At 49.0% G+C, this 16,977-nt stretch overlaps 2 protein-coding genes and 1 non-coding gene across 5 annotated transcripts in view; 1 reads left to right on the plus strand and 2 right to left on the minus strand.

Moving 5' to 3' along the window:
- Positions 1–1,919: 1,919 nt before the first annotated feature.
- On the minus strand, positions 1,920–11,630 carry LOC137302224 (probable G-protein coupled receptor 139). Its single transcript, XM_067971880.1, has 3 exons — positions 11,533–11,630; positions 8,174–8,327; positions 1,920–2,827 (listed from the first exon to the last, which is right to left on the minus strand). The coding sequence occupies exons 2-3, from the start codon at positions 8,319–8,321 to the stop codon at positions 1,920–1,922; spliced, it is 1,056 nt and encodes a 351-aa protein (XP_067827981.1). The 5' UTR covers positions 8,322–8,327; positions 11,533–11,630.
- On the plus strand, positions 9,640–9,712 carry trnaf-gaa (transfer RNA phenylalanine (anticodon GAA)). Its single transcript has one exon. It is a non-coding gene; the product is annotated as a tRNA-Phe (tRNA).
- Positions 11,631–14,224: 2,594 nt separating the features above from the next.
- Positions 14,225–16,977, minus strand: part of LOC137302343 (CD209 antigen-like protein C) — a 47,681-nt gene continuing 44,928 nt past the window's right edge. For 2 of the 3 annotated variants that reach the window (XM_067971978.1, XM_067971979.1), the window contains one exon: positions 14,225–14,963. In XM_067971978.1, coding sequence (XP_067828079.1) covers positions 14,807–14,963 — 157 coding nt within the window. In that variant the 3' untranslated portion in view covers positions 14,225–14,806. The remainder of the gene's footprint in view (positions 14,964–16,977) is intronic. The other variant, XM_067971980.1, reaches the window with a different exon arrangement.

Consider the following 16,977-nt stretch of genomic DNA (forward strand, 5'->3'; position numbering starts at 1 on the left):
CCCCGACCCTGTCCCCCCCGTGTGTCCCCGACCCTGTCCCCCCCGTGTGTCCCCGACCCTGTCCCCCCCGTGTGTCCCCGACCCTGTCCCCCCCGTGTGTCCCCGACCCTGTCCCCCCCGTGTGTCCCCGACCCTGTCCCCCCCGTGTGTCCCCGACCCTGTCCCCCCCGTGTGTCCCCGACCCTGTCCCCCCCGTGTGTCCCCGACCCTTTCCCCCCGTGTGTCCCCGACCCTGTCCCCCCCGTGTGTCCCCGACCCTGTCCCCCCCGTGTGTCCCCGACCCTGTCCCCCCCGTGTGTCCCCGACCCTGTCCCCCCCGTGTGTCCCCGACCCTGTCCCCCCCGTGTGTCCCCGACCCTGTCCCCCCCGTGTGTCCCCGACCCTGTCCCCCCCGTGTGTCCCCGACCCTGTCCCCCCCGTGTGTCCCCGACCCTGTCCCCCCCGTGTGTCCCCGACCCTGTCCCCCCCGTGTGTCCCCGACCCTGTCCCCCCCGTGTGTCCCCGACCCTGTCCCCCCCGTGTGTCCCCGACCCTGTCCCCCCCGTGTGTCCCCGACCCTGTCCCCCCCCGTGTGTCCCCGACCCTGTCCCCCCCCGTGTGTCCCCGACCCTGTCCCCCCCGTGTGTCCCCGACCCTGTCCCCCCCGTGTGTCCCCGACCCTGTCCCCCCCGTGTGTCCCCGACCCTGTCCCCCCCGTGTGTCCCCGACCCTGTCCCCCCCGTGTGTCCCCGACCCTGTCCCCCCCGTGTGTCCCCGACCCTGTCCCCCCCGTGTGTCCCCGACCCTGTCCCCCCCGTGTGTCCCCGACCCTGTCCCCCCCGTGTGTCCCCGACCCTGTCCCCCCCGTGTGTCCCCGACCCTGTCCCCCCCGTGTGTCCCCGACCCTGTCCCCCCCGTGTGTCCCCGACCCTGTCCCCCCCGTGTGTCCCCGACCCTGTCCCCCCCGTGTGTCCCCGACCCTGTCCCCCCCGTGTGTCCCCGACCCTGTCCCCCCCGTGTGTCCCCGACCCTGTCCCCCCCGTGTGTCCCCGACCCTGTCCCCCCCGTGTGTCCCCGACCCTGTCCCCCCCGTGTGTCCCCGACCCTGTCCCCCCCGTGTGTCCCCGACCCTGTCCCCCCCGTGTGTCCCCGACCCTGTCCCCCCCGTGTGTCCCCGACCCTGTCCCCCCCGTGTGTCCCCGACCCTGTCCCCCCCGTGTGTCCCCGACCCTGTCCCCCCCGTGTGTCCCCGACCCTGTCCCCCCCGTGTGTCCCCGACCCTGTCCCCCCCGTGTGTCCCCGACCCTGTCCCCCCCGTGTGTCCCCGACCCTGTCCCCCCCGTGTGTCCCCGACCCTGTCCCCCCCGTGTGTCCCCGACCCTGTCCCCCCCGTGTGTCCCCGACCCTGTCCCCCCCGTGTGTCCCCGACCCTGTCCCCCCCGTGTGTCCCCGACCCTGTCCCCCCCGTGTGTCCCCGACCCTGTCCCCCCCGTGTGTCCCCGACCCTGTCCCCCACGTGTGTCCCCGACCCTGTCCCCCACGTGTGTCCCCGACCCTGTCCCCCACGTGTGTCCCCGACCCTGTCCCCACCGTGTGTCCCCGACCCTGTCCCCCCCCGTGTGGAAACTAATATCCAGTCGCTAATTCACAGCCCTTCCTCCGGACAATTACATTTCGGGTCAGACTCCCTGAGGACGTGTTTAAAAAATGATCTGAATACAGAACATGTTTTGATAATGTTACTGTCTGTTGCTTTTGCTCATTTTATGTCGGGTGCTATTAAATTTAATTTTGATCTAACTTATGACAACAAATTAGTTTAAAGGAGATATCGATGGCCCTGATGCTGAGTCCCTTTGGTAAATTGAGGTGATAATTGTGATCTGGAATTGAGTTGTGATGTTGGGAAGTCAGTTCCCGCTTCACTTCAGCCGTTTTCCTCATTTGACCAATTTACCAATTAGAGTAAACGGATATTTAATCACATTGAGCAGCTCCTCTCTGAACTTACTCTGGGTCACTGTGCAAATGGCCGTGTTCGTGCAGGAACTCAGAAGCTGAAGCATAATTCCCGCTTGTTCGAAGGTTGCAAAAGGGTTATAGAAAGATCTGTGTTTAAAGATGCTTTTAATTCGATAACATAAAAAATATACGACCGTTGTCATCCAGAGCAGGATAAAACTGCCGGATATGGCAAAAAGTAAAACGATGGACCTTCTGCGGTTCTTCATCTCAGGGTCCTTGTCATTCTCACCATTGCTGAGGTCCCGGAGGCTCCTTCGGGCCCGACTGGCCACTAAAATGCGTCTGACGGTGAGAGCATTAAACAATAAAATCAAACAGAATGGAAGCAACGGGGTTAACAGCTGTTCAATCCAAGAAAATGCGATCCATGTGGGTAGATTATAAAACTGTGATGATACAAGGCAACCCCACGGTATATTGTTAATTGTTACATACGGATACGAATTATACACGAAGGGCCGGGGAATGTTCTTTAAACCGAACAGCGCGCTCAAAGTCACGATAATCACAAGTGAAGTTTTCTCGGTGCAATATTTTGTTTTCAGCTTCTGACAACTAATGGCTACAAAACGATCAAAGGTAAAAGCGACCGTTAACCAAACAGAACTGTCTGTGGCAGTAGGAGCCAGGAAGAGAATGAATCTGCAAACAGGAGTGTAGAGCAGGAAAGTGTCCCGCCAATAAAGATGAGCAATCCGATATAAGATCACATTACAGGCAATCACCAGGAGATCCGCCGTCGCCATGGCCACCAGGTAGCGAGTGATACATTTGGAGAGACCGCACTTTCCACGGGACAGGATCACAATCGCCAGCAAGTTCACTGAGAGAAAGAGAGAAACAGAAACAGTGAAATCACCAACCGGGCTGATCAATGAGCTCTCAGTTTAACCGATGTACATGGGCTATGATTGTGTTTATTTATTGGTTTTGCCCCTTGGCTTCTGCCTTCTGTTCCGAAGGAGCAGCTCATTCTGGGAGGTTCCTTTCGGGTGACGGTGGCCCCGGGATCCCTCACCCGACAGCTGAGTCCTCACTTGTGATCCTTGAGATTAAGTTTATTCAGTCGATTCCGACACTGGGAGGTCCACGGGACAGGACGTCAACAAATTTGAAAGCAAATGCGACAAGATAATTTCCCGTAAATTAGGCAGACAGGCAGGTGGAATGGGCGGGACATGGCAGATGAAATTTAATGCAGAGAATTGTGAAGTGATACATTTTGGCAGGAAGCATAAGGAGAGGAAATATAAGCTAAATGGTACAATTCTAAAGGTGGTGCAGGAACGGAGAGATCTGGGGATATATGTGCACAATTCTTTCAAAAAGGAATTGGATAAATACTTGAAAGGAAAGAAAATTGCAGGGCTGCGGGGAAATGGGACTAACTGGATTGCTCTGACAAAGAGCCGGCACCGGCTCGATGGGCCGAATGGCCGCCTCTGTGCTGTAACAACTCTATGATTCTAAGAGATGGATCCCAGAAGCCGCGCTATATAAGAACAAATGACCGCCAACTCTCATTCATGTTCTCCAGCTAAACCCCTCTTGAATTAATGCCAAGTCTGGTTTCCCCCACTCTCCACAATAACATACATGGGCAGCAGCATGCAGTCATTAGTACATAAGTACATAAGAACATAAGCAATAGAAGCAGGAGTAGGCCATCCAGCCCCTCGATCCTGCTCCGACATTCAATAAGATCATGGCTGATCTTCGACCTCAACTCCACTTTCCCGCCCGGTTCATTCTCTTGGAATCTAAAAATCTATCGATCTCAGTTTTGAATATATTCAATGACTCAGCATCCACAGCCGACTGGGGTGGAGAATTCCAAAGATTCACAACCCTTGGAGTGAAGAAATTCCTCCTCATCTCAGTCTTAAATGTCTGACTCCTTATCCTGAGTCAATTATCTCTAGTTCTGGACTCTTCAGCCAGGGGAAACAGCCTCACAGCATCTACCCTGTCAAGCCCTCTCAGAATCTTACATATTTCAATGAGATCACCTCTCAATCTTCTGAACTCCAGAGAGTATAGGTCCATTCTACTCAATCGCTCCTCACAACCCTCTCATCCCAGGAATTAATCGAGCGAACCTTCTATTTATAAGCTATAGTTCAATTGGGAGCACTCTCGCCTCTGAGTCAAATGGTGGTGGGTTCAAAGCCCCATTCCACGAAAGTTGCACCAACAATCTCGGCCGATCTTCCAGTGTCGGACTGAGGGTGTTGCTCTGTCAGTAGATACTGTCTTTCAACCAACATCACTAAGAAATCAAATTATTTGGTGATTATCACATGGCTATTTGTGGGACTGTACTATGAGCAAATGAGCTGCTGTGGTTCCTACATTACAACAGCAGCTACACTTCAAAAGTACTTTATTGGTTGTAAAGCGCTTTGGCAGGTCGGGAAAGGCGTTAGGTAAATGCAAGACTTTCTTTCTTTTCTTCATTGCATCCCCTCGAAGACAAGTATATCCTTCCTTAGGTAAGGAGACCAAAACTGTACACAGTATCCAGGTGTGGTCTCACCAAAGCCATGCACAATTGCAGCAAGACTTCCTTACTCTTGTACTCCAACCCCTTGCAATAAAGGCCAACATTCCATTTGCCTTCCCAATTGCTTGCTGTAACTGCATGTTAACTTTCTGTGTTTTGTGTACAAGGACACACAAATCCCTCTGAACATCTACATTTAATAGTTTCTTATCATTTAAAAAAAATCTGTTTTTCTATTCTTCCTACCAAAGTGAATAACCTCACATTTCCCCACATTATACTCCATCTGCCACCTTCTTGCCCACTCACTTAACCTGTCCATCTCCCTTTGCTCACTCTTTGTGTCCTTCTCACAGCTTACTTTCCCACCTAGCTTTGTATCGTCAGCAAACTTGGATACACTACACTCGGTCCCTTTATCTAAGTCATTCATATAGATTGAAAATAGCTGTGGCCCAAGCACTGATCCTTGTGACACCCTACAAGTTACAGCCTGCTAACCTGAGAATGATCCGTTTATTCCAACAGTCACCTTTTTTCACCAAGCCCTTACAATACTTTAAACATCAAATGCATAAAAGTCCTGTAAAGTCATTGCAGGATTATAATTATGATCTGAGAGGAACATTTGATGGGAATACAAGATTGTACCTTCAACTCAGGAGGACAGTTTCTGTCACATGTTTTATTTATCTGATGCGTATTCCATTTGTTCCCTGTCCTTCTATCCTGAAGACACTGAATCATGCCGGGATACACAGCCGCAATCTGCTCTCCGGAACCCCAGGCGATCGGTCCTCGGGAAACACAACAATCTCACCCGGTCCTTCCTCACCCGATCTCCACAACAGGCGCGCTTTCCACCAGGAGGTAGTGGATTACACTCAGGACTGTGCGCCCTGCCTGTTTTACCCCTGCCTGGCCAGGGAGCACCAAGGACACATTTAGACCCCAGACTCGACAGGTCAGCACAGAGCGAGGGTGAGTTACTCGGTGCATTGACCAATGGGATAAGAATGAAAGTTTTAGCTGTATCACAAAACTTTGCAAAATAACATTCTATGTTTACCAGACTCAGCGTTGAAATAGTTCAATGTTCTGTTACTTACACCATACGTGCTGATAATGACCTACCAGGTAACCCAATTGCTGCGAGAATAGGGTAATAAACTGCTTCTGTCTCTGCAATTGCAGGCACATGCATTTCTCTGTGGAGACGATTAATTTCGATGCTGTAAAGAGGTATGCGGACTTCAATGTCAGGTAACGAAGTTAAAGCAGCGAGATACTTATAGTTTAAGTAAACCTCTCATGAGACAATTAGATCGCATATCTGCTGATATTACTTACAGACTCTTGAACAAACAGGTTTTGGTCCCATCTGACCTTTGACTATCACAATCATTAAGGAGACGGAACATTACACATCGACCAGCTGAGTAACCTTTTGGAACAATGAATTGTACAAAGGCAGAGCCACAATTTCTAAGTTAAATATATTAAATGAAGATTCAAACCACAAGCACACCGTGCAAGAAATATCGAAACTCAGTTCACCAATGTGAAAGTTCTACTTGAATTTTCTGTACTCCCATTGCCAGCCTGGTCCGACTATTCCCTCTATCGCCACCGGTAGTTTGTGAATTGTAATTCAGTTTAAATGGAAAAAAACAAAATTAACCTGGAACAAAAAGTGACCACGAAGCTGTCAGGTTATCCTAAGTGGTTCACTATTGTCGTTTAAGGCAGGAAACCTGCCGTGCTTACCGGTCTGGCCTATACGTGATGATGAACTGCCCTCTGAAATGGCCAAGCAAGACACTCAGTTGAATCAAACCGCTATAAAAAAGGTTAAGGAGAATAAAATCGGACGGATCACTTGGCTGCCTCCTGAGCATCGAATTCGGACATGACAAAGGCACACCCAGCCCAGTCGAGCATGAAAACTCTTCCAACATCTGGGGACTGGCGCCAAAGTTGGGACAGCAGTCCCACATTCTAGTCAATCTTACAGAATCAAAGCTATCAGCAAAAGTCCCACCATCATCCTTGGGTACATCCTCCCCACCGGCAGGCCTGACCCACCTGAAGTGGATATACAGTGTGGTGCGAGTGACCCTGTAATTCTTCAACATTGTCTCTGGACCACATGAAGTCTCAAGGCCTCAGGTCAAACATGGGCAAGAAAACCTCTTGCTGATTATCACCTATCACCTCGCCTCAACTGATGAATCAGTTCTCCTCCATGTTGAACACCACTTGGAGGAAGCACAGAATATACTTTGGGTGGGGATTTCAATGTCAGTCACCAAAAGCGGCTCAGTAAAACCACCATTGACAGAGCTGGCAGAATCCTGAAGAATATAGCTACTAGACTGGGCTTGTGACAGATAGTGACAGAAACAACACGAGGTAACAATCTACTTGACACCGTCCTCACCAATCCACCTGTCACCAATGCATCTGTTCATGACAGTATTGGTGGGAGTGACCACCGCACAGTTCTTGTGGAGACCAGGTCCCAACGAGGAAGCCCTCCATCGTGTCATGTGACATTCTCAACTTGCTAAATAGGAAAGATTAAGAACAGATCTAGCAGCTCATAACTGGGCATTCACGAGGCACTGTTTTGCCATTGGCAGCAGCAGAATTTTAATCCACCACAATCCGTAACCTCATGTCCCGGCATATCTCTCACTCCTCCATCACCATCAAGCCAACCCTGGTTCAATGAGTAGTGAAAAAGTGCATCTCTGGATCAGCATCAGGTGTAGCGGAAAATGAGATGTCAACCTGGTGAAGCTTCAACACAGGACTACATGCTAAACAGCGGAATCAGTAGGCGATAGACAGCTAAATGATCCCATAACCAACGTATCTGGTCCAAATTCTGCAGTCCTGCCATATCCAATCAAAAATGGTGGCGGAGAATTAAGAAATTAACGGGACGCAGAGGCTCCCTGAACATAAGAAATAGGAGCAGGAGTAGGCCAATCGGCCCCTCGAGCCTGCTCCGCCATTCAATAAGATCATGGCTGATCTGATCTTAACCTCAAATCTAAATTCATGTCCAATTTCCTGCCCGCTCCCCGTAACCCCTAATTCCCTTTACTTCTAGGAAACTGTCTATTTCTGTTTTAAATTTATTTAATGATGTAGCTTCCACAGCTTCCTGGGGCAGCAAATTCCACAGACCGACTACCCTCTGAGTGAAGAAGTTTCTCCTCATCTCAGTTTTGAAAGAGCACCCCCTTATTCTAAGATTATGCCCCCTCGTTCTAGTTTCACCCATCCTTGGGAACATCCTTACCGCATCCACCCGATCAAGCCCCTTCACAATCTAATATGTTTCAATAAGATCGCCTCTCATTCTTCTGAACTCCAATGAGTAGAGTCCCAATCTACTCAACCTCTCCTCATATGTCCGCCCCCTCATCCCCGGGAAAAAGAGAGAAAGAGAGAGAGACAAAGAATGGCCAGTTGTATTAAAAACAGATAACTTTTTTTTTCTCTTTTTTCTCCCCCCCGGTGGGATTACATGTAGCGTGACACGAACCCACGATCCCGGTTGAGGCCGTCCTCATGGGTGCGGAACTTGGCTATCAATTTCTGCTCGACGATTTTGCGTTGTCGTGTGTCTCGAAGGCCGCCTTGGAGAACGCTTACCCGAAGATCGGAGGCTGAATGTCCTTGACAGCTGAAGTGTTCCCCGACTGGGAGGGAACCCTCCTGTCTGGCGATTGTTGTGCGGTGTCCGTTCATCCGTTGTCGCAGTGTCTGCATGGTCTCGCCAATGTACCATGCTCCGGGGCATCCTTTCCTGCAACGTATGAGGTAGACAGGCACCTTAGCCAGTGCGTGCAGTTTCTCCTGATTTACTCTATCAAAACCCCTCTTAATTTTGAACACGTGGATTACTTCTACCCTTAACCTTCATTGCTCCAAGCAGAACAATCCCAGGTTCTCGATTCTCTCCACACAACTAAACCCCATCCCTGGTATAATTCTGAAAATCTCCTCTCCATCCTCTCCAAGACCTTGACCTCCTTAATAAATTATAGTGAGATGAACTAACATATCACAGGCCAGGGATCCAACTTGCCCTGTGGGGCTCAGTACCACACGGGTGAATCCAGGTAACTTAGCTCAGGCCGAGGACTGAGCCTCGGCTTTTCTTGCTCCGTGTCTCAGGAGCACACCTCGTGAGATCAGCTCACTCAGTACAGGCTGGAGATTGAACATGTGCCCATCCTGCTCTGTGTGGGACTCAGTAGCACACCAGTTGAGATCAGCTCACTCAGCACAGGCCGGGATGTTGGAGAGAGAGACAGAGACTCGTGTTGTGATCTGTAACTTTTTATAAACACTTCAGTTTATTTCACTCCGTGTCCAACACCGTGCGATCTCCCCTGGTGTGTCAGCTTTCTGTGTTTATACAGAGTGTAATGTATTGAATTGTCTCTTGGATCACACGGGGTGGTAGACGGGGGTCTGTGTGCGGAGGGTTCAGGGGGTGAGCTCTGATTCCCGCCCTCTTCTGGATTGAAAGGAGAAAAGAATGAATGAGAGAGAGAAGCGATGTGGGAGAAGGGATGATGGAAGGATTTGTCCATGAACCTGATTAAAGTGGCCCAAAAACAAGATAATATTAAGATATCATCAGCAGAACATTAATACAAGCTGTAAAACAAAAGCAAAATACTGCAGGTGCTGGAAATCTGAAGTAAAAACAGAAAATGCTGGAAATACTCAGCAGGTCAGGCAGCATCTGTGGAGAGAGTTCTGATGAAAGGTCATCGACCTGAAAGGATGTTTCTCTCTCCACAGATGCTGCCTGACCTGCTGAGTGTTTCCCGCATTTTCTGTTTTTATTATTAATATAACCTGAGCTCGGTCGAGCGTTTGTTGTTCGATTCACTGATAAAGCTGGGAATTGAGGGGAAGCTGGTTCATGGCGAACCCCAGCTCTGAATCCCCCCGGCAGAGAGTTCAAGGAATGTTTAATATAAATGAGATTCAACGACAGTCTCAGAAAATCTCTCCTTGATGTGAGGAATGAGCGGGAGGGGCAATTCCACCCGGGGTTATATTTTATTCCAAGAGGCTGACCCAAAAGATCAGTTTGCAGTGGGGCCGAAATAGCTCAGTTGGGAGAGCGTTAGACTGAAGATCTAAAGGTCCCTGGTTCGATCCCGGGTTTCGGCAGTTTTGGGTTATTTTGTTTCTTCTTTTTTGGGCCGATTCTCGAACATTTATTCACACTGACATTTTTACCCGACACTGAACGGTTGGGGATGGAATAGAGAGACATCAAGGATGTCTGTATTTCGCTTTTATTTCTCTATTTCCTTCTGCCTTTCTCTCTGGTTTTTGTCTCTCTCGGTGCCCGATGAACATTTGATTTGATGCATTTGTCCTAAACTGATGCCTTTTCCACATCTCAGGGCGGTCAGACACGCTCTGTCTGTCTGTTACTGCTTGTGACCATTAACAGGAACAGGCCGCGAGTTAAACATTTATCAGCAAACCGCCAGAGAGATAACACAGCGGGAATAAAACACATTGCCTCACATTGTTAGACACCGAGTGACACAGCTTGTAATGTGTGTCAGTAAACAGACCCGGAAAACAGAGTCCGAGAAAGGAAAGAAATAGAGAGATAGAAAAGAGTCATAAAAAGAAAGAAAACCCTTTCTCCACCCCAACAACAACAACAACTTGCATTTATATCGCGCCTTTAACGGAGTAAAACGTCCCAAGGCGCTTCACAGGAGCGATTATCAAACAAAATGTGACACGGAGCCACATAAGGAGATATTGGGACAGGTGAGGTAGGTTTTAAGTGTCTTAAGGGAGGAGAGAGAGGTAGAGAGGCGGGGAGGTTTAGGGAGGGAAATCCAGAGCTTTGGGCCCAGTCGGTTGATGCGCAAGAGGCCTGAATTGGAGGAGCTCAGAGATCTCGGAGGGTTGTAGGGGTGGAGGAGGTTTCAGAGATCGGGAGGGGCGAGGTCATGGAGGGATTTGAACACAAAGATGAGAATTTAAAATTTGAGATGTTGGTGGACTGGGAGCCAATGTAGGTCAGCGAGCAGAAGGGTTCTCCTCCTGAACGGTGGTTTGAATATTTGGAGGGGGAGGTGATAAGTAGCTCGATTTGATATCATGATCCCACTTTTCAACTCAGTTGGAGATGGGGGCGGTAGTTTGCAAGGACCGAGGGGTCAAGGGTGAGTTTTTTGAGGAGGGTGTGATGACGCCAGATTTGAAGGGGAGGGGGACAGTACCTGAGGAGAGGGAACCGTTCACAATATTGGGCTTACATGCTGGCCAAGAAGGGAAGTTGGGGGGTCAGCAGTTTTGTATGAATCGGGTCGAAGGAGTAGGGGGTGGGTCTCATGGTCAAGATGAGCGCGGAGAGAAACTAGAGAAAGATGTGAGTTCAGGGCTGCGGCAGGGGGAACCTTAGGGGAAGTTTGGCTTGTGGGCTGGGGAAAGGGAGAGAAGCAGCAGAGGCAGCTGAACGGATGGTCTCAGTCTTAGTGACAAAGAAATCCATGAGCTCCTCGCACTTGTTGTTGGAGGTGAGGGGGGAGGGGCAGAGGAGAGGGGTTTAAGAAGATGGTTTGTAGTGAAGAGAAGCCGGGGTTATCTTTACATTCCAGGATGATCCTGGAATAGTGAGCAGTTTTGGCAGAGAGCAGGACCTGATGGAGCTTTAAGTGTTCCCGCCAGATCTGGCGATGAATGGCTGAACCAGTTGTCCGCCATAAACGTTCAAGTCTGCGACCTTGGTCTTAAAGGATGGGAGATGAGGCTGCACATCACATCCCTTAAACATTGTTACCCGTTTCTGTCTGAAACTAGTGAGTGTGTAAATAGAAAGGAACAGAAAAAAAACATTTTAATCCATCAAACTTAATTCTGATCATTATTATAGCATAAAACCTGAACAGCCCATCCCTCAAACACTGATATAAAACCAGTCCCAGGACCCTGAGCCGCTGTGAAAATGCTGTGATCCCGACCTGATTCGAACTCGCAGTTTTCTGATCGGGAGTCAAACGCTTTCGGTTTTGGCACGAGTTAAAGCCGGGTCCGTAAGAGGGAGATCGGTACCGACCGCCGCCGGGACTCTCGGAGGGCGAGAGGCGGAAGCAGCAGCAGCCAGACCGCCTCAACAACAGCTCAGGATCCCCGCTCTCTAATCCAGCCGCTGCCGGCCGAGAGCTGCCGGTCCCGGCCTGAGCCGTGTCTGGGAGCCGCCTGCCGGTCTCTCTTTACTGAACGGGACCGATCCAGGTCCAGCTCACACACAGGCCCAGGAATCCCACTCCGGACAGATTCACTTCTTTAAACCTTGTTTAGATTCAGTGAATTGGGATTTAATTCAATCCTCATCTGCCCTCCGCTCTGTCAGTTCAGGACTTTATTTAAACCGATACTTGGAGCTCTGTTTTACAGGGTGTCGGCTGTTTCAGTATTTCTCAGTCCCACTACTCCCATTAATAACACTTTTTGCTGCTAACTGCTGCTTGATACAAAGTGCCCAGGAATTAGAGAATTTCTCCCGGGGATCGGGGAACTGACTCGGATTCGGCTCAACCCTCAAATCCACAAAGTTTTTGTCACTGCTGCTGTACAGGATTAAAGGAAGGGACCGAACCAGAAGCGGTTTTAAATTATTACTGACAAATCAGGGTCAAAGGCAAAGGATACAGTCTGCTTATCTGCAGGGCTGAGTCCCTGCCCGCTTCACTGTCTGTCTGTCTGTCTCCCGGTCTATCTGTCTGATTGAGTCTCTGTCTTATTCTCTGTTTATTTTTGTTTGCTGACTGGGACCGGACACGTTCTCTGACACCAGTGCTCCCGTCAGACACCTTCAATTTCGGCTTCTTGATTAACACTTTTTTCATGGTATTTAAGGAGGATTTGGGGCAAGTGGGAGCTGAAACTGAGAATCTCTCCCGGCTGTCGCTGGCTGAAGAGACGGGCGTTATTTTGTTTGAAAACTGACGCTCGGAACTTTCCCTTCGAGAAGTGCGACAGGAGATTGTGGTTGGTGGCAGTTGTCGGGGAAATTCAGAGGAGAGGGAGGAAAGCGTTCGTGCAAAACGGGCGTTAGAGCAAAGCAGGCGTTAGTGCAAAGCAGGCGTTAGTGCAAAACGGGCGTTGGAGCAAAACGGGCGTTCGAGCAAAGCAGGCGTTAGTGCAAAACGGGCGTTGGAGCAAAACGGGCGTTAGTGCAAAACGGGTGTTCGAGCTAAGCAGGCGTTAGTGCAAAACGGGCGTTAGAGCTAAGCAGGCGTTAGTGCAAAACGGGCGTTAGAGCTAAGCAGGCGGTAGCGCAAAACGGGCGTTAGAGCTAAGCAGGCGGTAGCGCGAAACGGGCGTTAGAGCTAAGCAGGCGGTAGCTCAAATCGAGCATTAGAACAAAACGGGCGTTAGAGCAATTGCAGCCATTTTACATTCTGCCATTTATTTTCTTGGGGTCATTTTAACTTTCGGCAATTGTATAAAACGGGCTCTATGGGAATGGCCGCCCGTTCTACACCCGCCTCACTTTCCTTTTCATTCACTTCAATAGAAAGGAGACTCGGGCGAGGTCTTGGATTTTCAATTTGCCCGGGTGTAAAACTGGCGTTACGGATCCGCCGCCCCTCCGAGAAACTGCCGGATTTTCATTCCCACTGATCGAAATTGAAATGGGAAATTGAGCAGTTTCTATAACGAATAGTGGATCCAGAACGCCAGTTTTACGCAGGGGATTAAAACTGTTCATCTACCCGGACCTGTGATCATCAATGAATTTCCATAACGTACGATGAGCAAATTTAGGCGGTGACTTCAGATTGAATTGAGTTGTGATGTTGGGAAGTCAGTTCCAGCTCCACGGCAGCCGTTTTCCTCTTTTGACTAATTTACCAATTAGAGTAAACGGATATTTAATCGCATTGAGCAGCTCCTCTCTGAACTTACTCTGGGTCACTGTGTAAATGGCCGTGTTCGTACAGGAACTCAGAAGCTGAAGCAGAATTCCCGCTTGTTGAAAGGTTGCAAAAGTGTAATAGAAAGATCTGTGGTTAAAAGTGGCTCTAATTCAAGTTACAACTCAGTTGCACCTTTCTCTCTCCCACTGTTGGTGTTTCTCCGTTTCACTCATTATTCTCAGTCACCCCTCTCTCTATCACTCTGCCGGCCCCTCTCTGTGTCACTCATTATTCTCAGTCACCCCTCTCTCTGTCACTCTGCCGGCCCCTCTCTGTGTCACTCATTATTCTCAGTCACCCCTCTCTCCATCACTCTGCCGACCTCTCTCGCAGTGTCTCTCTATGTCACTCATTATTCTCAGTCATCCCTCTCTACCTCCATCTCCTGCTGCCTCTCTCTGTATCACTCATTATTGTCGGTTATGACTCACTCTCTCCCACTGTTGGTGTGTCTCTATATCACCCACTCTACTCAGTTGTGCATCTCCAAATCCCTCATCCACTGTCTCTCTGCGTCACTCGCTGCATCAAGTACACACATTCACCATCAGAAACATTAATAAAGCAGATTCTGTCTTAAATATTCTCTGGTAATTTGACGGATGAACCATTTACAGGAGAACATTGACGGGTATTTAGGACATCCTTATACGGTGTTTGCAGAAAGTAACCAAGACTTTATTGGACAGCTCAACACAAATTATTTTTCTTGAATATAAAAACTTCTCAATTTTCTTGACATTAACAAAATTGATTTATTTGAATTCTGCCAGTGATGTGTTAATGTGGAAGGTGTTTGGTGACAATATCACTTAAATCTCCAAAATAAGTGAATCTGAGACACTTTCAGGAGCAGCCGTTGATCATCAAAGTGGAGTCAGTCGACATCAGTTATCCAAACGGTTGTGTAGACAACACTCTCCATAAATCCTTCACAATCAGCCTGCATCCAACCGAGCCTCACTAATACAGAGAGGGGCTCTGATTTGGGTCAATCTGGTTCAATAAACCCGAAAGTTTATAGAGACTAAAATAACCAAAGGGAAAGTTTTTAAATTGTGCAATCTTGAAATAGAGCAAGTGTCTTGGGAATGTGGAGCTGATCAGTCAGTGCCTGCAGGAGAAAGTGCCCGACTCAGGATATTGTGGAAGGGGCTCTCCAGGAACATTCAGCTCTCTGATTGACCTGCTGTACATTTCTGGCATTCTCGGGTTTTAATGAAAAAAGGACAGAAATCATCAGGCGAGTCGGGCACTTCCGCTGTTCGTCTCTTTGTCTGATTCTGTTCAACTCACAGCGACATCCACAAAACTAACGCTGTATAAGAGCGGTTGATTTTCGTTCACAAATCCATTTCCAACGCGTGACGCAGCAATCGTCGTTCCAGCCCCAGTAATCGGTGGTGGCGCAGTTCTCATCCTCACAGTGTGCGCTCTTGTGGTTGTTCGGTTCACCTCTGCGCCAAAATCTGTAGGGACCAATCAAAGATCCACACAAATAAGTGCGGCGTAAATATGCCTTTTAGTTAAATGGAAGTGAATATTTAGTTGTCTCCGATTGGAATCCAGTTCCTCAGTTATAGAAATTGACCTCCTCATAACCTCAATCACTCGGCACTATAGGTGTCTCAGGGGCTCAGTCCCCTTTCCAGGGGCTAATGTGCTGCACAGGAACAGAAGGCCCTGGGTTCCAGTGCTGGCTTGTCTGGAGTCAGCTGATTGGAAAGGTTGGTGGTGGGTGATGGATTTATCCTCAGTCATCCCTGAGCACAGGGTGGATTCAGACCCCTGACCCAATCCCAATCGCTGCCCAGTGGCCTCGGCTGCAAACCAATGAGGTGAATGTTTGAGGTTCTCCGACTGCGCTGCCGTAACTTTGGTGGGATTTCGGCGGAAACCCCATTCACGTGTCTAAATGGACGTCAGACAAAGTTACAGCAGCAGAGTGGGAGAGTCCGGAGGAAATTCAGCCCCGCACGTCTGAGGGCCATCTGTCCAGGAGAGGGAAGGATCTGCTCTGCTGGGTCCGACGGACAGAGCCTGTCAAAGCTCATTGGGGGTGAATTCACCATGGGCCGTGGCACAAAATGGGCGGTAATGAATTGGGAGCAGGTCCGAGAAATTACCGAATATCTGGGGGTTTCTGCGGATCTTCTCCGAGGTTACTGTCGGCCAATGGAGAGAACCACAGAGGGAATTACTGGCCAATAGTAATGAGCATTTCCCATTGGTACAGAAGTACAGGGTTTATCGGGGATGTTAGTGTAGGGGTTAAAGGATACACTGGTGTAGTGATGATAGGGGACGGTTATGTAGGGATTATCGGGTTTGGTGTAGGGGTTATAGGGTACGGGTGATTAAGGGTTGTAGGGTACGGGGGATTAAGGGTTATAGGGTACCCAGGTGTTGGCCAGAGGCTGCAGAAACCTATTGAGGTTAATTCGAATTGCTAACAAAGACACAGACTTTTGAACTGGGGTGACCTGGAGTTCAGTCACTGGTCTGAACTGGCCAGAACCGGTTTGAATTCGTTCCGCTTCTTACAGGGACAAAGGAACTGTGATGAGACACCAGTCCTTATTTAGAAAAGGAGTATGAGGTGATGCTACCTCGGCCCTTGGAACAGAGCCAATCAGGGGATGACATCGATCACTCCAGCAACTTTGAGCCAACCAGAGAAGACAGCATCTTTCGAAAAGACAGACTTGGGAATAAAACTGAAGAATTGCTGGCTTGGTCGCAGTTTGTTTGTGAGGGAGACTCCGGAGACTGACCATCGTGGAAGTAGGGACCCTACGTCAGGGACGTAGAGACGATGTCGGGAGTGAGAGAGAGAATTGCCTGGCCAGCAGTATCTCTCCTTTCCGGGTAATATAATATCCTTTCTATTCTGTGACCACTCAGGGAGTGTTTGTCAGAGAAACCTAGTGGGTGTGCTTTTAAATCCTAATACTCAGGGAGTGTTAGTCAGGGAATCCTAGTTTGAGTATAAAACTATATAACCTGCTGTAAACTGCATACCTATATCTAACTAGACGTATAAGCGGTATGTACATGATCTAATAACGATAATAAAGCAAATTGAGAATTAAGAGAGAATTGACTCTTCCTCTGTGTACTAAGCCAAAACCGTTAACCGGTGACTTCCGGTCAACACAGGATTAAGGGTTATAAGGTATGGTAGTGTCTGGATTATAGGGTACGGTAGTTTAGGGGTTATATGGTACAGTAGTTTAGAGGATATAGGTTGATAGGGTATGGTAGTGTAGGGGTTATAGGGTACGGTTCTGTAGGTACCCTATAACCTGTATATGTTAGTGCAGAGGTTATAGGGTATGGCCTTGTAGTGGTTATAAGAGTACGGTAATGTAGGGGTTCTAGGGTACTGAAGTATGGGAGTTAACGGTATGTTAGTGATTATGCAGCACTAGTTACAGCCTGCCAACCTGAAAATGATCCGTTTATTCCTACTCTTTGTTTTAT

This window comes from Heptranchias perlo, chromosome 35, assembly GCF_035084215.1.
Source record: "Heptranchias perlo isolate sHepPer1 chromosome 35, sHepPer1.hap1, whole genome shotgun sequence".
In the NCBI taxonomy this organism is placed as follows: domain Eukaryota; kingdom Metazoa; phylum Chordata; class Chondrichthyes; order Hexanchiformes; family Hexanchidae; genus Heptranchias; species Heptranchias perlo.

Coding starts and splice junctions, on each gene's coding strand:
- LOC137302224 (XM_067971880.1), bottom strand. CDS start 8,321: ATGCCCCGGAGCATGGTACATTGGCGAGACCATGCAGACACTGCGACA. Junction 2,828..8,173: donor ATTCAGCCTCCGATCTTCGG/GTAAGCGTTCTC, acceptor TCTTTCTCTCAG/TGAACTTGCTGGCGATTGTG.